Below are 22,249 nucleotides of genomic sequence, written 5' to 3'. Positions count from 1 at the left end.
CGGTAGGTGGACTAAACGTTGGAGTTGCAATCCGCCAAAAAAAAGAAATCGCAAGGAAGAAGAAGAAGCCTCCTCCTCACTGCACATTTTGAACTGCGTAACGACAGGGGCATCTTGCGTTGTGTTGGGCAAATATAATCAACATGGCAGATGTTGTAAGCCTTGATGAGGAGCCGAAGCAAGAGGAATCTACTGCATCCGTCAAGTCCGAAACCGAGGACACATCCGAGGAAACACCTAATGGCGTGAAAACGTGAGTAAAGATGATGCATTGTTCTGTCCGTCCCGTCTGTGCAGCCGTTAGCTAGCTTAGCTAAGATGGAGTCCTGTGATGCTAGCTATTGTTAGCCAATAAGCCTCTGTCATCTGTTAACACACACTGTAGCTGCTAATTACCTTTTATGATATTTACTAAATGTGTAGCTATCTTGACGTCAAAACTATGCTGTATAACTTCTAGCTGGACTCTCACAATTGTGCTCTCTCGCCATAGCTAATCATCGTGTAGTGGGTCAACCTGACTGGCGCTAATCTCGGTAACGTTAGTATTTTTGCTAACGCTTAATGCCGAAATGAAACTCATGTGAAATAATAGAGTTGAACCTATTTTAACCCTTTAACTAATGTGATTATCAATTAGGCTTTACTTGATCTCAGGTAACATTGTCAGCTAGCATTAGCATCCCTGTTATTCTCATTCAGACTTGACGTTACGTTTCATTGAGTTAAGCTTTTAATTAGCCGCGATGCTACACCGTAAAGTAGGCGTAATAAATAAACGACACTGGCTACCTTTAATTATTTTTGTAAATTATGATTTTTTTTTGTCTATTGCATCAGTCATAAATACAATTATTTAATACATGAGTCATAAAGACTGTATTCAACCATACATTATTTATACTACAAGGGGCACTATGTAGTCTTGGAGAAGAATTTCAAAATAAAATTTGTATCATTTACAACATAAAATTAAGTAATAATACATAATTTTTTCCCCCATAAGTGAATAAACAAGCTGTTCTCAGAGGAAAATAAGGTCCCCAGAACACTGTTTGAAGCTAGAAAGGTGGCAGGGTCCGCCACACATAAACAAAGTATGACGTTGTGTTGTCCTTTAAGGTCAGTTTGTTTATTCAGTCATAAAAACGAAGAGAGTTTGTTAATTTAATTTGTTTAGGCATAAAAAAAAAAAAAATCAGTCAAGTGTCAAACAAGTGTCCACCTGTATGTTGAATGTTATGTACCTTGATACTACACCTAATTGTGGGGAAAAGGGTCAATTGTTCATGAATTAATCTGCCTTTACACTCACAGGAACCTAAAAGTGTCCCAGCGTTACAGAGTTGTCATAGAAATGTAGTTTTGATTTTATTATGTTACCTAATAACTAGGCTCTATGCTCAACTAATACTGGATTTTTGATTTTTTTAAAAAAAGTCTGATATTGATATATTGGCCAATATACACCGATGTTTTGCAGCAATCCCTCATAATAGTTATCAAACACTGGTGACAAACGGACGCTGGATCTTTTAAAGATTATGAATCAACTTTCTTGTTTAACATGACATCAGTCCTACTGAAAGGGTAAACTTAACTAGTAATTTAATGAGTTTTCATATTGGCCTGTATTGGACAGCATAGCCAAGACTGATATATTTGCCACAGGCCGATAATATCCAACCAATATCTCAGTCGGTCGGGCTCTCCAAATAACCTTTTTGACAGTTTTTTTCTTCAAGGTAAGTAGTGTCATCAGTGTAACGTCGACACCCCATTTACACCTGGTTTTAAAGTGGGGTCTTTACCTGGATAATACATAATTCAATCATACCTTTTTGTTTACACCTGATATTTTAAATACGTTCTTATTATCTTCATTAAGATTCGATCTCCGTCATCCAGAGCAAAACCTAATCATGAGTAATTTGAGGAGGTAAATCAGTCCCAGACTCCTTTTTAAAAAAAATCAGTTTTGTAAGTTGTTGAGCGAGGAGAAACTTCATAAAGTTAGTGAATCACTGTCTGTGACGGATTCCTAATTATTCTTCCGCTTTTCTAAATTCTGCAAATGCAGTATATTCATTTATTTTTTAAAAATTACATGTTTTTGGGACTGTGGGATGTTACAGGACTGGGATGTTGGCCACTCGGTGACTAATCGCCTTGTTAACAGCAGATCAGCTGCACAGATGAGTGCAACACACATCTTGGCACATCTTTTGGCACTGAAGAGACATATAATCAGGAATATGGCGTCTCTCTTTCAGCCTTGTTGCTCGCTTGCTCTCAAAATTTTGAACAACAACCTATATTTTTGTTAGCTGAAATCATTGATGTTGTGTACGGATACTAACACGTTGTGTGAAATGCGTTTACACCTACCTGACATTCTGAGTGCTGTATCGTAGGCAACTGGACTTTTGACAGTTTCACCTCTCATCCAAGATGCTTCTTCAGTTCTGAGATCGAAACACAATGCAGGTCAGATGACCTCAAGATGTGGTCAGGCAGATCTGATCGAATCCTGATCACTACGCATTTACACATTTTTCCTTATCTGGATAACTTGTCCAGATTCAGATTGCATTTTAATACCAGGTGTATATGAGGTGCTGTTGAGCTGTTCTCATTCTGTGTGGGAGAAAGTGTTGCTTACAGGTGAAGAAAATACATAACACACAATGGGTACCTGCTATATGTCACACAATTATTGACAGGTCTGTTAGATTTGTTCTCTGACTCGCAGCTTTGTGCATTTTGTAGGGATGCTGAAGAAACTAAGCCCCCCAAAGAAAAGCATGATGGTAAAGAGAAGTCCTCTGGGAGCCGACGAGGAAACCGTTACCATCCCTACAAAGACAAACACAGTGGAGAAAAGAAGGGTGCTCATAGGAACCGGGTGTTCATCAGCAATATCCCCTATGATATGAAGTGGCAGGCAATTAAAGATCTAATGCGCGAGAAAGGTAATGTCCCCAGTGATGGGGATGGTGTCATCCCTTCTCTCTAGCTCCTCAGCTCATTAGAACTTCTTGACCCTTTTTCTTTTGTTACCAGATGGAGCATCCTGCTTCTAGCAGTAGTCATTTAGTTTGTAGCTTTCTCTGGATAGTAGGGAACCAACATAGTGTGATATTAGGTCATTGGAGTTTTAATAAATTCTTTTTGGATGGACACCAATTTAGTTTGGGCTGATATGTCTGTGAGAAAAGGAAGATGAACTTAGTTACATTGTCACTTGTTTTATGGCATTGTCAGCTCCAAAATGTAACCTCAAACCATCAGTAGAATTGATTGTTGAATGATTTTGTTGCATCTGTTGAAAGGTGAATCTTGATAACATGAATGAAATATTGTAATGTTTTTACTCTCTGAATTATGGGGGTTTTAAGAAGCCTTTTGAAAGGTCAACGGACAGTTTAAAACTTTCAACTGCTATGAATGGAATCTGTTGACAAACTGATCATGTTGAAGTCTTTTGAATTTCCCAGGTTTAACGTAGCTGTGTTTCTCTCTGGCCTTGGCCTTTGGGTGTCTCAGTCACTGCCCAGAAAGGCATGGTGTTGTCTGGTGGGATGTTGGTCTGGGCTGACTGTTGATCATTAATGGGACATTTCCATCAGTAGCGGCATTGCCAAGGCCACCGGCGACTTGAAGACTTGGTGACTTAAATTCCTTTGTTCTTTGGTATTTTTCCTTTGTATGTCTCATGTAGTTGGTGAGGTTACATACGTGGAGCTCTTTAAGGATGCAGAAGGAAAGTCAAGGGTAAGTGATGTGGCCAACTTGCTGCACGAGGTTTTAAATGCCCTCAGCAGGCTCTTATTAATCCAGTGCTCTTATAGGTTCTGATCCTTTGGGTCTTACCAAGTTACTGAACTGGAGATACTGTAGGTTGTGTTTAGAGCCTGATAGATGGCTAATGATTGATATTCATTTGAAAGGGAGATGTCCTGTTGATTTTTTGGAAAAGTAGCCTAATGAACTCTTCTAAGAGTACACTTTTGCTTTTGTTGTTGTTATATCAATTGGTGTTAAAGTTTGTTTGTTTGGCCATTTTCCAAAGGGAAATGTGGGTTGTGTGATTTGTCTTATTGATTGACCCTCATGGCTCAAAATCATATTTTGAAATTTTGTTATGACACAGCTCTCTCTTCAAAGGAACAAAACAGTCTTCAAAGATCCTGTAATGTTTTTTTTTATTATAGATGTAAAGGTGGACCACACATTTTTTCTTTATTGCAGTCCTAAAACTGGTTCATCCCAAAAAATGTAAATTTTTATATGCATTTTTTTTTTAAATCTTGCACCTTGGTATTTGTGTCCAGTTCAAAACAATACAATGTTTCAGTTAAATTACAATGTGTAGGTATCTTTTAGTGTCACATGTCTTTAACAAAGCCTGTCCTAAAATGTACACCATTATTGTTTATTTGTTTTTAAACAATTAATTGTCAATGTTGCTTCAGATAATGGTAAATAATATGTTCTTATTAGTGTTTTAATCTTGTTTGCAGTAGACATAAACACAACCAACAACCTGCTGGCTCAAGCCAGTGGGCAAGATATGGCCAACATGCACTGTAGAAAATACTAGAAGCATGTTGATACATTAGATTTATAATGTTCTCGTGATTTGTTTCTATTCTAACTGTATTTTGTTCACTCCCTCAACTTTGGATGTGTGCGCTACCTGAACTCCTATGATGCCCCCTGGTTAGGGCTGTGGGTAAGAAACTACCTCACTTTCTCAAGCATAGAACTTCTTCTTTTGTAATCTTCCACTTGCGTGGCCTCCTGATTCTGACTCATCTCTCCCTGATTCAACAGTGTGGTGGAGTTCAAAGATGAGGAGTTTGTGAAGAAGGCGATAGAAACTATGAATAAGCATGACCTGAGTGGAAGGCCACTGAACATCAAGGAGGTGAGAACAACAAACTGAATTTTTTTATTGTATTTTTATCTACGAAATCACAACTTTTCTTCTTCTTCTTCTAGCTTCTAGAAGTAAATGAAATAGGTTTTCTCCCACTATTTTAGATGCATCTTTCCTCAGAGTAGCAGACTTCAGTTTTGTTTTTTGTAGAGCCCGACCGATAAAGGATTTTTAAGGCCGATACCGATACAAATATTTGGTGATTTAAAAATCCGATATTCCGATATATCGGCCGATATATATATATAGAAAAAAATAAATCCAGAAACGCGTAACAAAACATAAACAGATTTCCGTAACATTAGTTATTTGTAGTTATCTAGGAGTCCTCACTGAAATAATATGATAATGCAGTTTAAAAATAAACTTGTTTGTTTTATTGTCACAACAGAACAGAGGAACATCAAAATTACTAGCTAAGTCAGTTTCACTCTCGGCTTACACGTAACAGCAGCAAAACTGGACATGGTAGTCACAAATATTGTCATGCTTATTTGAGTTAAGAGAACTGATGGGGATGTTCTTTTAATTGTTATTCAAGCATGGAACGCCAACACTCATAACATAGTTGAAGGGTGTTTCGTCCGTTTTTATTTTATTTTTTAAATATTCATTTATCGGCCAATATAAATGCCGATACCGATAGTTTGGAAAATGCCTAATATCGTCCGATAATATCGGCCAGCCGATATATCGGTCGGGCTCTAGTTTTTTGCATTACGTTTGTCTTATCTACAATGTTTTTGACTTAAGAACAGGTGAGAAAAGCTTTTTCCAGATTTTTACGTCTGTAAAACAGGTGGAAACGGTTTTGGCAGTTACAAAAAAACCAAAGTGATGATGTAATACAAATTTTTCACCTGCTAACAGAACAAAAATAACGAAAGAAAACTGCCAAAACCAATTTTTTCACCAATTTTCACAGATGGAAATTTCAGGTCAGATTTAAAAATGGACCACCAAAATGCTTTTTGCTTTTGCCTCCCGGGGCTTCTGTACACAATACTTCCAGCGACAGATGATTATACATTTCCGTATTGTCTTTGACATTGAGCTGATGCATTTTCTTTCACATTGCTTGTGGATTTTCTGTAGGTTTTATCCATTCAAGGACTGAAAAACGTGTAACTGGTCACAAACAACAGAATATATCTTTTAGTGAAATTTAAATTTAAAATGGACACTAGAATACCCCACGTTTGACACATCGGGTGTGAAATAGCATTGTACAGTTGTTAGTGGACAACCATTACCTGATGATTCATCATGATTGTCTTGATTTGGCTGCTCAGAAGTAAACTGTAATGTAATTCTTATTTAAGGACCCTGATGGTGAACATGCTCGGCGTGTGCTTCAGCGCATGGGAGGAGGTCAACAGGGAGGTCGCGGGCAGGACATGGGGCCTGGCGGGATGAACATCCCACCCTCCATTGCCAACAACCCTAACATCCCACCTGACGTCATCCATGCTCTGCAGGCCGGACGACTTGGCAACACAGTGTTTGTGGCCAATGTGAGTACACAGTAATAAACAATTTCTTATTATAGCTAGTCATGATTATTCATGTTCATTAAAAATGGTCATGTCTTGTTGTTTTACAGCTGGATTTCAAGGTGGGCTGGAAGAAGTTAAAGGAGGTGTTTGGCATGGCAGGTGTGGTGAAACGAGCCGACGTCAAGGAGGATAAAGACGGAAAGAGTCGCGGGATGGGAACAGTGACTTTCGAGCAGTCGCTGGAGGCTGTGCAGGCCATTTGTATCCTTCAAAACTGAACACTAAAATAGAAAAAAATCAATGCTTTACAATTTTACTGTGACCTTCCCCTTGACTCTGGACTCAGCCATGTTCAATGGACAGATGCTCTTTGACAGACAGATGCATGTTAAAATGGTATGTTATTTTTATTCATTATATAACTTCAGCTATACAGGATGAGAGCATGAATTTTTACTTTTGCTGTGTTTTATAGGATGAGAAATCTCTTCCCCCTGATGATTTCCGTCAAGTAGAAAAAACACCTCAGTTACCACGTGAGTATACTATCAGCACACTGCATGGTGCTTCATGCTTAAAGACATGATGAAAGAAGTAGGGTTGATACAGCAGTTAGATATTAAGAGACTTGCATGAGAAGGAATTCTTCAGCATTTATTTAAATGGCAGGTTGTTGGTGTAAACACAGACTGCAATTAAATTGACTCTGGTGACCAACATTATTTTTGCAAAAGAACTAAGTTTAGTTAGTGATATTGGTTAACATTAATAACTTGGAAGTAGTAGTCTAGTGAAAACCTTCAAGGCAAGTGGAGTTGGAGTATGTGCCCATGCCATGGTGTGCTTGTTTATTAATGGAATGGACAAAAGTCTGATGTCTGCACTGAAAGTTAAGACATGTTGCACCAAAATAGGATATGGAAATACTGCAAAAATAAAAACGGTATGACACATGGGTGGATAAATAGCATCTTTTATACCTAAAGGCAATGTCTGTATATGTTTTAATGTAAAGTATGCTCTAAGCCAGGGCTGCCCAAAGTAGGGTCAGTGGGGCAAATTCATGAGGTTTAATCTGACCCACCAGATGTTCTAGTGAAAGTAATGCAAAAATGAATTAAAAAAATTGTAATATGAATCCGTTTATGCTGTTTAATACTTTGTTAGGTAATAGTATACAACTATTATGTAATATTTTTTCATAGTTTGGGGATGGTGGACACTGTCAGGAAGTCAGTTAGTTAAGGGGACTTCAGATTGAGTACAATTTTCTGGAAAAATAACAGTACAGGTGTTTGCCTTGGCCCGTGGCCCACCATTAAATTTTAGTTTAGGGAAAATGTTGCACCCTTGCTCTAAGCAGTACAGCTTACCTTTGAATTGGTGATTTGCACTTGCAATAAAGGATTATAAAATTAAATGTCTCTTTTTTATCTTTTTATAAACTGCATTCTATTAAGTTCCTGGATAGTCTGTGACGATGAATGTCGGTAGCATCAGTAATTATGTATCCAGCTTTGTTTAAATTTTTTCTGCGGTATGAAATCAGTTATTCTGTTTTCTGTGTAGGTGGTCTAGGTGGTATTGGCATGGGACTGGGGCCAGGAGGGCAGCCTATTAATGCCAACCGTCTTAGCGGCGGTGGCGGAGGAGGAGGTGGAATGGGCTCCATGGGGCCTGGAGGTGAGTCACCTCTGAAATATTTTTATCAGTGTCTTCAGTTGTGTTGTGCACATGCAAATGTTCACGTGTGCTGCTACAGTACATCACATACAATGAAATGAAAGAAAATGTTTATCAAAGTTAATCAGATACATCTCCACTAGCTGGTCATCACATGAGCAGCACAAGGAAGCACTAATCAACAACTCTGAACATCATTCTGTTATAATATACCGGCAAAGCTTATGTACACAGTTAATGTGTAAACCATTCAACCATCAAGTGTTGGCTGACATTTTCACGGCTCATCTTTTGTCCCTGCAGCAGTGGGTTAAAGAGATAAGAAAGGTAGAGCTCCTACTCCTTACATGACTCGGATGTGACCTACATTTTACTTGAAAGCACCTTTTTTTTTTTTTTTTACAGTGAAAGTCAGACCACACATGGTGTCTTTCCATGAATATATAATATACCCATTTGATGTAAATAGATATAATGTGTGCTTTTAACATGATCTGACTGACATATTCTGCCACAGGTATGGATGTTCCAGGTTGTGGTGGAATGAACAGACTTGGAGGAGGTAAGGTTTTTGCGAGCACATGAGTTTCCCTGTGAAAGCCATCATCATCCGTTTGTGGAGGAAATGAGAGACCTTTGTTCAAACTTGGTGCTGCATCTAACAGGAATGAGTGGTGGTGGTGGTGGTGGTGGTGGTGGTGGAGGCGGTGGTGGCGGCTTCGGGGGCATGGACACCATGGGCAACATGGGCGGCTTTGGAGGGAGAGACATGGCACCAGTTGGCAGGATGGGAGGTAAGAGACCGCATTCACTCCTACTGGGTAGAGGTTCGTTCTGGGATGTTATTCTGTAAATGGGGAGATGAACCTTCGCACTGTCCCTATCTTAAATCTAAGGTTACATTTTTCTTCCTGTTGAGATATGTACCGGTCAGGGATGGGTGGAATGGATCGGGACTTTGGCCACAGTGACATGCCAATGAATCGAGGATTTGGGGATTCTTTTGGTGGAATGGGTGAGTGATACTTCTGTCATAGGATTTCATGCAAGTAGTTTGTTGGGGTGTTCAGGGGTTGCTTTTTGTCCTCTGTGGTGGTCTGTCTACAGGCTGACTGATTCTCTGTATGCTGGTGTTAAGTTATGGTGTTACGGTCCAATCTAGTCTGCACTAACTCATTTTATCTACTTTTTAGGTGGAGGTTTTGGAGGAGGCATGGGCAGTGGTGGCATGGGGCACATGGGGACTGGATTAGGTACATTAAATATTCCAACCACCGTTTTTCTAAATCTGTTAAACATCAATTCATCCTCTATATGTACACATTACCTTTCAGGGTACAGCTCTAGCAGAGCCATGGGGCCTCTTTTATTACTGTTGACTTTTGAACGTTTGTAGCCAATTATATAAAAGTCAGAATTTGTGGTCCATAATGCAGAAAGTCATTGTGTGCCATGCCTTGGTGAATAGGTAATAAGGAGGGCCAGATGTTTGAGAGACTGTCCTTTTTTCAGATGACCTCCGTACAAACATTGGCTCTGCTCTTGTGTTGTCCTTAAACAGACCATGAAGTCCTGTACACTGGTGTATGATGCATACTGCAGTTGGATCAATAGTGATTCACATTGGGACAGACGGTGTGTGTATGATGTTGTGCCCACAGTTGCAACAGAAAGACTATTTGCCGTGTTAAACAGCATTTAAATTGAAATTCTTCAAAGCTCTCCAGCAGTTTACTTCATAATAATGTGGCTGAAGTAGGAAAAGCGGTCTGCATTGATCTTTGAATTAATATAGATTGATATGATTCTTGCAGTGTCTGCGGTCCACAGCTGCTTTTTACTAGAGCTGCAATGAAAACAAAATTAATCACCAGCTATTTTTAAAATCAACTGATCAGTTTGAGTAATTTATTAAGTAAGAAAAGTCAAAATTCTCTGATTCCAGCTACTTAAATGTGAATATTTTATTGTTGCTTGGCTCCTCTATGACAGTAAACTGAATATCATTGCATTGTGGAGAAAAGAGACATTTGAGGACAACATCTTAGTCTTTGGGAAACATTGATCAACATCTTTGCCCATTTTCTAACATTTACAGATCTAACGGCTAATTGAGAAAATAATCAGCAGACTGATTGACAGTGAAAATAATAGTTGCAGCCCTAGCTTGTACTGTATGAAAGCCATTTGGAGGGAGCAGAACAGCTGTGTCGACAAATCTGCAGCCTCTCATAAGAAGTATTGCACCAGAGCTCAGTGCCATTGTGTACTGCCGTCTTGTGTGTTTACCCTGATTTAAATCACATGCAAATGATACCAGACTGCTGCAGAACAGGCCCGTACAATTATACACACCCGTCAGAGTGGGCGGTTAAAAATTGGCACATCAGTTTATAGCGGCCCATCAATTCAGTGGGTCATTGTGCCCTTGCTTCTCACGTTTTGTTCATGAAAAGCATAACACTGTCGTTTGGCTGCAGATTTGTGTTGCTTTGCCATCATCTAGAAAACAGTAGGAATTTTCTCAATATCATTTGTTACCATTTGTTAAGCAACTGTTGTCGTACCTCTCTGTGAGCAATGAGACCAGTGACGTCATTGACAGAGAGTTTGTTTATTAATCACCACACCCTCTGATTTCTAATCCACGTGTGCACTTTGCACTGTTGCTATTTGGTTTCATGTATTTGTGCTTGGTGATGCACAAACAATCACTGCACCCAGTGCCGTCTGCTTTGCATTTGACGCTGCACACTTCAAAATGGGGCAGTGCACAGAATGGACTTCCTTGTTGAGTTTGTGATTAAGAAAACAAACTTGTCCAAAGTCTGCCTTTGTGTAAACAATGTTACAGTGACATTGGGCTCTCTGACAGCTCATGTTCTGATTTAATGGAATACTTGCATAGTTTAGCAGTGTTTATGCAGTGTTTAATGAAGAGCTATGTATCATAGTGAAAGGTATTGTAATGTTAGTGTATGGCAGTTTCAGTATGCAAATATTGTCTTAAAATGTAATTAATAAAAATCCGTCATAAGCTAGAATAACCTCTATATACAAACCTGTTCAATAGTTTAAGTTGTTTACTCATTACAAGAGTGTGTGTGTGTCTGTGTGTGTTGCAGGTGGTGGAATGGGCAGCATGTCCATGGACCGGATGGGCTCCAGCTTTGACCGTATGGGCATGTCAGGAATGGACATGAACCGTGGCTTCGGTGGCTACGGAGGCGGGGGCCACATGGGTGGAGGCATGTCTGACAGAGGCTCTGGCTCCAAAGGAGGCTGTCAGATCTTTGTGCGAAATGTAAGTGTGGGCTGGATATGTGACCACTATGCTAGTATAGAGAATTGGAAGTGTATTAAATTGGATTGGAGTGACAGAGCCAATTAATGACCATTTTAGTAACATTTCTCTATGCGTTTATGCCCAAGTATAGATCGAGGTTTTAATGGGATTCAGCCCATGCTTGTTATGTATTAATGTAAATGATAATGATGCTGTAAATGAGTTTTTTACGACTGGGTTGTTTAGATGAATTTACTGATGCTGTACTTTACAGTAGAGTTAAGCTGTTGGCGTAGGCATAATAAGCTCTTTATGATGTATTTGTTTGACATACTTTACCTTCATCTTGCCTTAACTATATTCATGTTGTCAAATGTATTGACTGAATTTCTGATGTCTGTGTTGCAGCTGTCCTATGACCTGACATGGCAAAAGCTGAAAGAGAAGTTCAGTCACTGCGGTATGTCTTAAGCTTTAGTATGAATTACTCAGAATGTATCAAATCTTAACTGCTTGATTTACAAAACATTAATGCCAAAATGACAGATTTACCACTTATCAACACTTTGTGAAACACTGATTTCAGAAATCTCTCATCTCTCTTTCTTGTCCATTGCAGGCCAGGTCATGTTCGCAGAGATCAAGATGGAGAACGGGAAGTCAAAGGGCTGTGGGACTGTGAGATTCGACTCTCCAGAGAGCGCCGAGAAAGCCTGCAGGATGATGAATGGAACCAAGATCAACGGCCGAGAGGTGGACGTCCGCATCGATCGCAACGCCTAGAGCTTTTGTAGAAGTCCTGCTAACACACTTCCACATTCAGCCCTTTTGCCAATGATCTTTTGTTTTGTTTTAAAAACACAGTTACTTCATATCTCCATGTGTCCACAGTTTCATTTCTTTTTTTTCTTTTTCTTTTGTTTATATATACTACATAGCTCTTTTATCTTTGTTTTGTAAACCCTTTTTAATTTGAACAAATAAACTTCTTAATTTTTAAACCTGGTGGTTGTAGTCTTGTGGGATCAAAGTCTGGAAGTTGTTCTTCACATTGTGTAAACTGAGCCCGAGGTGTTCATCTATAAAGCATTACGGCTCAACACTGCCATAGGGTGGCTTCCAGGAAGTGGGGAAATTCCATATTAATGACGAAGGCAGCTGCAGTTGGAACAAAGTGAGAACAGAGTGTTTTAGGTGTGGTGTAGAGCTGCAACGAGTAATCGATTAGTTGTTAAATATTAAACTGATGGCCAACTATTTTGATAAGTCTAAATTTCAGCTTCTTTTAAATGGGTTATGGACACATTTGAGGACATCATCTTGGTCTTTGGGAACCACTGACAGTTTTCACCATTTTCTGACATTTTATAGACCAAGCAACTAATCGATTAATCAAGAAAATAATAAACATATTGATTGACAATAAAAGTTATCATTCAGCTCTAGTATGGTGTCCAACAGTAACCACAGGAAGCTAACATACGTCCCAGATCTCTGATTGTTGGTAGTTTTGTCTCACCTTGCATTAGAAAGTCACTTGATTGCACTGCATTGATACAAATCTAAGAATGGATCAGTGTCTCGAGTCCATATAAGCTTTGCAGTAATCTGTAAACACAAGTAAATCTATTTTTACTTTCTAGATAAGAAAAGAAACGTGGAAAGTTCCTTGCTTTTGATGCTATTTGTGGCTCTTTCCCCCTTCCTCTTTGCCGACGGTAAGGACTTATAAAAGGGCTCATAAAACCTTATCAGTGTTGCGTAGTTGGTGCCTCTTTGCCCCCACTCACCCACCGACCTAAAAGGAAGGACAAGGCCACATGATTAAAGTTGACACCGTTTTTATTACTTGACTCTGACCAGTCAGTTCTGGATTTATCTGAACTCTGCAGTCACTCCTGTGGTAGCACATTTTCTGTTTATGGTTGTTGAGTAAGACAGAAGACACCTCAGAGCTTGATAACGGGTCTTCTTCATATAAGGCGTCTGGTCTGACAGCTGCACAAACACAAGAGAGTGATCTTTGGCACATTTCCACCTTTAGTGACATATATATTATCATCCTCTTCTTGAGATGTGACCAGCACATGTCTGTCATGGCACAGCATCTTTAACGGTATGTAAGGGGGACCAAACTTCCTTGGTTTGACATTCTAGGCTTGACACTTGTGTTTTTGTACTGTTGTAAGTCTCAGAGGATATGGCTTCAGTCCTCGGGAGGTCAGATCTCAGTCACTGCACAGTCTTACAGGATTATTCCCAATAATCCCCAGCTCATACAGGATGGACAGAGTTGCAAAGAGGATGTAGCAGATGAGAGAAACGATTCCCAACTTCCAGTCCAACTTCCATCCGTTAATGTGAACGGATACAAAAAGGAAGACGATGGATAGGAGCAGTGTGCAGGAAATGAAGACCAGCCCAGTGCTGTTGACCTCTACAGGGTTGTTTGTGTCCACAAAGGCAGTCTTGATGAACCAAGGCAGGCCCAGGCAGAGCATGTCGAAAACATTAGAGCCCACGATGTTGGACATGGCCATGTCAGCTTTCCCTGATGAACAGAAACATGTTTACATACTGGGTTTAAATCTGTATTCACACAGAACACAACAGAATGTGACCCTTGTTTACCTTCTCTGGCCACCATCACACTGGCCACAGTGTCAGGTATACTGGTTCCAGCAGCGAGCAGAGTGAGTCCCATAACTGTATCTGGGATGCCGAGGGTCTCACCTGCATAAACATAACAGCAGTGAGCTTAAGGAGAAGAAGAAGAAGAATTTTCTCAACCCATAAAGGTACGCTTCATCCCTCAGTTTATCACAAACATGGAGATACAAGGTTGCACTTTCCACCACTGCATAATGGCAACAAAACAATCCAAGTCTGCCTCCTCCAACAACATCAAGCAAGTAAAGACCATCAGCTGATACCGACTGTGGTTACAGGGTTAATAAAGTATCACTGGAGGCAGGGCTGTAGCCAGGACTCCCCCAGCAGAGCCCACCCACTGAAGTAAATATCAAGTAGCCACTCATTTAGCTCTCTACAATTTCTGAGCATTTGAGAAAATACAGGTATAACCTTCTGTGTTTCAGTCAACATTTAACAGTTTTATTATATGTACTGTAAATCTTTTCTCCTACATTATGTTCTGGTTCCAGATCTGTAAGTCTGGTGGCAATCTCAGAACCACTTCCGGTGTAGCCAGTATATAACTGGATACCGACTATACGGGCCAAAGACTTTCTTTTCTGTGCACCAGTCATATTTTTCAGTCCGATTAGCAACTTCAGACGTGAAGATGGATGCGCTGAAAAACACAAAAAGTTTCATTGTCTTCACGTGATCTGTCAATAGTACTTGGACCATTAACGGATTACAAATGGAAACCAGAACACTTTCGGTGCAAAAATCTTCTCTGCATTTATGTTAAATGGACTGTATTTGTGTAGTGCTTTTCTAGTCTTACCAACCACTCAAAGCATTTACAACACAAGTCAACATTCACACACTGGTCGCAGAGCGTGCCGTGCAAAGCGACTCCTGCACATCAGGAGCAATATCCATTTATCCAACATACATTTACACAATGATGGAACCGCTCCCAGTGGCTGCTTCTGTTCCAGCTGAGGGTTCAGGGCCGACTACTAAATGTCTTCAATTTCTGTGTAATATGTGTGTAATCCTTGAGTGCACACTTGTTTTCATGTCACTATACACTCCCCCATTATCAATTATCAAATTTGTAAGTACATAACTGTGTGTCCTCAGTGGTACCTATGATTCTGATTGGAGACCATTGTGGGACAACCTCCTTCCAGCTCCTATGGAGTCCAAATTTTAACCTCATATTTTGAAACAACACTTCCAATGAATCATGACCACCTGATGCATACGGAACAGAGAAACATTCTCAGTCACATACTTCACGTTTGTACCTGCTCGGTCCCATGCCTGCTGTTATTTAAGCCTTAACTCTCCTCGCATGTGAGTCTATCTGACGACTACAGGATAATAATCTCATTATACTTCAGTAGACCTGCAGCCATCACATGATGAAGCTGCCCTTTTGGCCTGATCCTAGGTCAGTTTCATAGTTTACATCTCTGTTGTGGATGGGTGGGGGTAAAGCTGTTCTTGGACCCATGCCTGTGGGTCGCTCTGTATGTACACGCACAGCTCACATGACGGTGTTTCCTTCGGGGTGAAGCAGGCTGTAATCCTGCTGCGGCTCGGCAGGCACATGGCCCACTGGAGCTACAATAACCCCCCTCTTAACTTTTCAGGACAATGGCATCTCAGGAATTAGCCAGCAGACCAACATGTGATTCTACTCTGCGAATGAGACATTTCTTCTCACAAGTTTCAAACACTTGTGATCCACAGAGGCTCTATAACCCAGTGAGCGAAGCCTGATTTCCACCTGCAACTCAACTGCAAAGACGAAGGAAATGAACTGATTCTAACTTACCGACCACAGTGACCATCCACACTAGTATGTATGTGAACCCCGAGATCCAGACAGCTGACATGAGGAAGGTTATCATAAACCATTTCTTCCAGAACCTTCTCCTGCAGTCAGGTATGGTCAGGAAGAGCAGAGTGATGATGGGCAATGAGAGAACCCAGAAGATCCGTTTCAGGTCGCTCTCCGGCACAGCAAACACACTTTTATGCTCTGCTGGATGAAACATGTCAATGAGTAGATTCTTAAAACATCATCAGGGGGTCATAGAGGTGGAAACATACTGAAAATACCTTCAGGAATCTCATTGAGGCCATGCAGGCTGAGGGACAGGTGAGAGTATCCCGAGTCGTCCTGGAAGATCCCACTGTCCGTTCTGGACCGACTGTGGACTCGCAGACTGGTGACGTCGTTCCAGCCCATCAGAGGCTGCGTCTCCGTCTTCTCGCCGGATCCTTTGCCCAGACAGGTGCAGCAGGGGCTCAGCTTCCTCAGGACAAACTCACTGATGCGAAGGTCGAAGCACAGAACTATGATGTAGACGACGTAGACCATCAGCAGACAGGCAGCGTCATACCTGGAGACAAATGACACAGTTTGAGCATTAAGATTTATTTAAGCATTTAACAGTAGAGATGTACCAATCCATTTTTTTCAGTACCGACTGTCTTTTGTATTTTGCTGTTTAAAATGGGGAGGGATTTTTTTATAGAGGAAATTAAGTAATAAATAAGCTTTAATAAAATTACTTTTGTTTAATTACATTTATTTCACAGATTATCAGTTCTAATATGAATACAATTCATTGTCATACTTATTGAACCAGTTACATAAAAACTGCAGGTAAGACTGCAGAATCTGTGGGCGGGTAACAGACTGAACTTTGGACTTGACTTGCCTTAAGTAAGGGCTCAACTCGACAACCTGTGACTTGACTTGCATAAGAAAAAAATACTTGGGAGTTACTTGAGACTCGGACCAAAAGACTTGAGTCAGACGCTTTAAAATGTCAGAAAATTGTGAAAAATGTTGATGGATGTTTCCCAAAGCCCAAGATGACTACTTCAAATGTCTGTTTTGTTCACAACCCAAAGAAATTGAGTTTACTGTCACAGAGGAGGAAGAAACCAGAGTAATTTGACTTTTTTTTCACAATCAATTATCAGAATAGGTAGCGATTAATTTAATAGGTGAATGCTAATTCATTCATGGGTGCAGCTGTAACTAAAATATCTCAAACCTAAGGACTCAGTTGCAGAGGTATGTTCACAGTCCAGCACAAGACATCTGGGGACTACTTGATATCTTTATAGAACTTTAATTACTGATCAAATAATTAATTTGTGCTGCATCATTTTGACTATGGGCTTAAAACTGCATTATTACATATATTCATTTTCTTGATTAGGGAATCTGGACTAGTATGTGGATCAGCAGTTGATAGTGAACTTCTTCAGTAAAGGCACTTGATATTGGATCTGATCAGTCCCACTCTAGTATATAGTCTAAATGCAAGGTCCACTTAGTAAGCTGTTGTTGGAGCTTTTGACTAAAATCCCATGGCCTACTTCAGAGAATACAACTTTATCATGTGACCTGAGTACAGGACCTCGGCCATGTGCTAACATCTGAGCAAGTCACTTACAATACCTAATGATATGGACGTCGCTTTTAGAAGATTTACAACAGAAGACATACAGTTTATAAATGACCTCTGAGGGTGTTTTGTGTCAATCAGGTGATTTTTCAAATAGCTTTTTGCAAGAATCATTGGATGAGGAGACTATTTGGAGTTGTTTTCAAAGTTTTTGTTTGTTTTTATGACAGTTTGGTTTTGTTTTCTTTTTATATCCCAAGAAAAAATGTAGTCCATCTTTTACGAGGTTCTGTTTCTCGATCACAATAAAGCTGTGCTCTTTATCAGCTCATCCTGTGTTCCTATCAAATAAAATTAATTCCGTTGCACATGAAAATCTTTCATAAACACCGAGTGCTACTGCAATCACTGCGTTTATGATGTGATGTTGTAGAATTTAAAGGACATTTACTGCTCTGCACTGTCAGTGTAATAAACGTCAGTGACTCACTATTGTACAGTTGTTTTTGTGGTCTATTTTTTTTTTTGTTTTCGGTGTCACAAGACGCAATAAACAGCAGGATGACTTTGTGTTTTATAACCACCTTACATGTAGGCAGTGTAAGGTCTGAAGATCAAGTAACCACATCCTGATATTGTGTTAGTGCAAACAAATACACTCACCAGTACACCTTGTTATCTGAAATGATGGCAATAACAGCAGAGACACTGATGCCATATGCCAGGCAGTCTCTGAACAGAGGCCAACAGGTGAGTCGCCCTGCCTGTGAAACAAAATAAACAGTTTACAACACAGTATATACAATGATTCTTCTGCTTTGACCCAGAAAAGGTGAAACTTTATGTACAAGGTGGGTAATCTTTGTCTGAATGTTGTGTCAGACTGTACCATAGAGGCCAAGAGTCCACATGCAGCACAGATTCCTAGCAGGTTGTAGACTGCCGATCCCACGATGGTGCTGACCCCGATGTCTCCCTTTGTCACAAACACACCTGAAACACATGAAGAGCACATATTAGCTTTGAGGAAAGGGACGATGTGGATGCATTGATGAAAAAGCAGAGTAAATACAAGCAAAAATTATCAAGTGCTGAGAGAAAAAACGCCCTAATAAAAGGCCACAGTCCCTCTCTGTTCCCATATGGCGGTGAAGTCACAGTTCATCAGGCTGGGACAGTGACCCTGATGATGATGCTGCTGCTGCTGCTGCTGTCATCATCACCAACATAGCTGGTTGTAATTATTCTATTAATGCGTGATTACCCAGAAAGGCTGTGACCAGTTCAGGTGCAGAACTCCCAGCTGCCATAAACGTGGCTCCGGCTACATCCTGAGACAGCCCCAGACCTGAGAGAAAAACAAGAAACACCAACAATACACCACAGTTTACATGGTGTGGACAAAATAATAGAGTCCATCAGTAAATTGTAGGGCCATGTCTAATGTATGAAATATATTATGATACTTCTTATTGCCGGCTAATCAATTATTCAATTAGTCAGTCAACAGTTTAGATCATTTTGATTATTGTGTCATTCATTTATTCAAGCAAAAATGTTGAATATATATCTACAATGTGACGATTTGCTGTTTTTTTTTTGTTTTTTAAGCCAAATATATTTTGGATTTGGACCATTGGTCAGTCAAAACAAGATATTTGAAGATTTTTCACTATTTTGTAGACTTTCAAAAGGCTGAACAAATAATTGGTAAATTAATTGTACATTGGAAAAATAATAGACAAATGAATTGGTGGTGGAAACAATCATTACTTGAAGTGTTCGTTAAGTTTAATGTCGGTATAATCGATGATAAATGTACACACATTGTAAAAAGTAGAAATAGAGTTGAAACACCACGACCACAGCCTGGTGAAAGTTATCTCCAGTCATTACAATCCAGCTAAACAAACTGTTCAATCAGTTATGCACATTACATATCATATTATTTATACAGGTTATATATTTACACAATCTGTCCACATATGTAGGTTTTCTTTAAAGTCCAATAACATCTTTGAAGTCCAATCCAAAACTATAATATCTGCAGTAGTGGAAGGCATACTCAGATCTTATTTACTTGACTAAAAGTTGTAGAAATACTCAAAAAATCTAACATTTCCAATTTCACTCAAGTGAAGTTCAAAAGTCTTAGCATTAAAACTTAAGCATTTAAAGTAAGGACTCATTGTGCAGAATGGCCTATTTCAGAACAATGCACAGTATTTTATATTCTTTTGATACATCAATGTGGACCAATTCCTATTTATTTATATTTACATATAGTACTTTCTATGCTGTCGGGTAGCTTGTAGAGCCTGACCGATACTTGATTTTTGAGGCTGGTGTTGATATTGGTGAGTTAAAAAATAATTCTGATATCACTTTTTTGACTGATATGTGCATATTCTTTGCAATGATCCTTGTGACGGAGACAGAGACATGTCACAGAGGCATGATATTCAACATAAATTAACATTAACAAACTTCAGACTGACACCAGTGCACTAAAAGATGGAACAACACTGGGAATTTAATAATCATAAATTACCCCCAAGCAGCTTTTACTGCGTGATACATTATAATCTCCAAAAAAAGTTTTCACATCGGAGGAAAATACATGCCAATACAGACATATCTGTAATAGGCTGATATCTTCGATAATATCGGCTAACCGATATATCAGTCGGCTCTAGCAGCTTGTGAACCTCCTCCTGAGGATCAGTAAAGTTTGCAGCATTAATCTGAATCTGGAAAGTAACTGAAAGTAACTTATAGTATGTTGTGAAATACATTTAGAGGAGCAAAAAGGATTATTCTTGCGTCTAAAATGTAGCAGAGTAGAAATATAAAGTAGCAGAAAATGGCGATACTCAAAGTGCAAATACTCCCAAACTATACCTAAGTTCTTGAGTAAATGTACTTAGTTACTCTCTACCACTGAATGTCTGTGACTGCTGGTGTTTAAATACAATAATAAAACCAGTGCAAATGATCAATTTACCATCACTTACTAAAATAGCAATGGTTAATGATGCAATGATGACGCAAGGTATTTCACGTTACTCACGTTCACTGATTACTTCTAAGGAGGGCAGAAAGTAATCATCGCAGACGATCGCGACAGCCAGCAGCATGTAGAAGATGATCATAAAATAGATGACGAGCCCTCCATCCTTCCTCTCCTGCACCGTGAAGAACCCGCCGGGAAACTCTGAGGACTGTGGAGAGATACACTCTGTCTCATTCTCTGACACACACACACACACACACACACACACACACACACACACACACACAACATCACTGACAAAATCCGTCATAAAACAAGCATCTTGTTGCTGGAGACAGTTTGAAGTGTTCAGGGCAGTTTCACGGTGATTCATGCCAATCAGACATGAGGATTAACAGAGCAAACACACTTTCACAGCTGCTGAGCCACAATGGATTCCTCACAACACCAAAATGAGCCGTGGCATTTATAATGACGCGTTAAAATCAGATTATAATAACAAAACAAACATACCAAATACTTTCGTCAGATTCAAAACAGCACAAACAAACACACACACTTAATGTCTTACCAAGAGCCCGACGCACCCTGGCAGAGTGAGCCCCCTCAGCTGATTGTGCTGTATATGACACAAGATGGACGCTGCAGTACAAAAATAATACAAATCCTAGAAAGTAAGGTATAAAATCTTTCCTCTTCTTTCTCTGCAGAGCTGCCCCCTTATTCATTGTCAATGCAGTCAGTGAAGTGGAATTAGAAAGTACTTCTCCAGGGAGGCATGCAGTCTGTTTCTTCAGCCTGACGAGCCTGCAGGAGATTAAATGTGAGCTGAAGCTGCCTGTGAGCGCTGCATCTAACACTACACTACACTACGAGCTGCACACAGAGATTATTGGGGGGGAGAGAGCATCTTTTAAGGTCCAGCAGGAATGGGGGGGAGTCATCACGAGTTGCGAGTCATTCCAGTCGACTTGAACACACCGCGGCCCTGAGGCGCATCAGGGGTGAGTTTCAGAATGAAGCCGCACAAACACACTCCTGTTGCATCTTCACACGTGGAAAATGAGTTGTTTCTTCGCTGCTTACAGAATTATAACACACATTACACGCCTGTCAGATATAACAGTGGGTGAAAGCAGGTCTAAAGTTGCGCAGGGCAGAGTTCAATATCAATATCCTTTATTTAACCAGGTAAAAAACTCATTGAGATTTAAAACCTCTTTTCCAAGAGTGACCTCACTTTTAAAATAAAAAATAAGTTGACCTTCATGTGCATCAGTGTCAGGAACAGAGTTTATCATTCAGCAGTTCATTTACTGATATGTTAGTACAAAGCAGTCGTTCTTGGGCCTGTAATATGAAGAAATATATAAAGGATGACATGTGAGAAAGTAATCTCAATTTAAAGGTCCACTTACTATATTCTGTGGAGCTTTCATCAGCATCTTTAAACAACCAAAAAGCAGACAGACAAACTTTATTATGCCAACATTAGCTGATAATATCAGGCAACTGGTATCAGTCGATCTCTAGTAGTCTGTGAACCTCCCCCTGAGGATCAGTGAAGTCTTACTGATAAAATAATATCATCATTGAGTTAAAGTACAAGTAAAAGTAAATTTAGTTTAGTTTAGTTTAGTTTATTTCGAACATGTGCGAGTAACACAACAAAGTGAACTGAAAAAAAAAACCAACAAAAAACAAACAAATCCAATAAGAATAGTCAAAACAACAATAACAATAGTCAAAACAAGAATAATAATG

The 22,249-nt window shown here is 39.7% G+C and overlaps 2 protein-coding genes across 2 annotated transcripts; one reads left to right on the top strand and one right to left on the bottom strand.

Annotated features, from left to right (window-relative positions):
- Nucleotides 1-124: 124 nt before the first annotated feature.
- On the top strand, nucleotides 125-12,408 carry myef2 (myelin expression factor 2). Its single transcript, XM_084363176.1, has 17 exons — nucleotides 125-253; nucleotides 2,770-2,972; nucleotides 3,722-3,774; nucleotides 4,728-4,735; nucleotides 4,837-4,930; nucleotides 6,265-6,456; nucleotides 6,546-6,699; nucleotides 6,785-6,834; nucleotides 6,914-6,974; nucleotides 8,008-8,121; nucleotides 8,639-8,683; nucleotides 8,787-8,915; nucleotides 9,041-9,136; nucleotides 9,315-9,374; nucleotides 11,247-11,425; nucleotides 11,816-11,867; nucleotides 12,027-12,408. The coding sequence occupies exons 1-17, from the start codon at nucleotides 144-146 to the stop codon at nucleotides 12,188-12,190; spliced, it is 1,764 nt and encodes a 587-aa protein (XP_084219302.1). The 5' UTR covers nucleotides 125-143; the 3' UTR covers nucleotides 12,191-12,408.
- Nucleotides 12,409-13,424: 1,016 nt separating this feature from the next.
- Nucleotides 13,425-20,700, bottom strand: slc24a5 (solute carrier family 24 member 5). Its single transcript, XM_084360878.1, has 8 exons — nucleotides 20,543-20,700; nucleotides 18,737-18,820; nucleotides 18,362-18,465; nucleotides 18,136-18,236; nucleotides 16,169-16,452; nucleotides 15,882-16,088; nucleotides 14,039-14,140; nucleotides 13,425-13,958 (listed from the first exon to the last, which is right to left on the bottom strand). The coding sequence occupies exons 1-8, from the start codon at nucleotides 20,622-20,624 to the stop codon at nucleotides 13,636-13,638; spliced, it is 1,287 nt and encodes a 428-aa protein (XP_084217004.1). The 5' UTR covers nucleotides 20,625-20,700; the 3' UTR covers nucleotides 13,425-13,635.
- Between the last annotated feature and the right edge of the window lie 1,549 nt (nucleotides 20,701-22,249).

Source organism: Pagrus pagrus, assembly GCF_965226575.1.
Source record: "Pagrus pagrus genome assembly, chromosome: 1".
NCBI classification, from domain to species: Eukaryota; Metazoa; Chordata; class Actinopteri; order Spariformes; family Sparidae; genus Pagrus; species Pagrus pagrus.
This window is presented reverse-complemented; position numbering and strand designations above follow the sequence as displayed.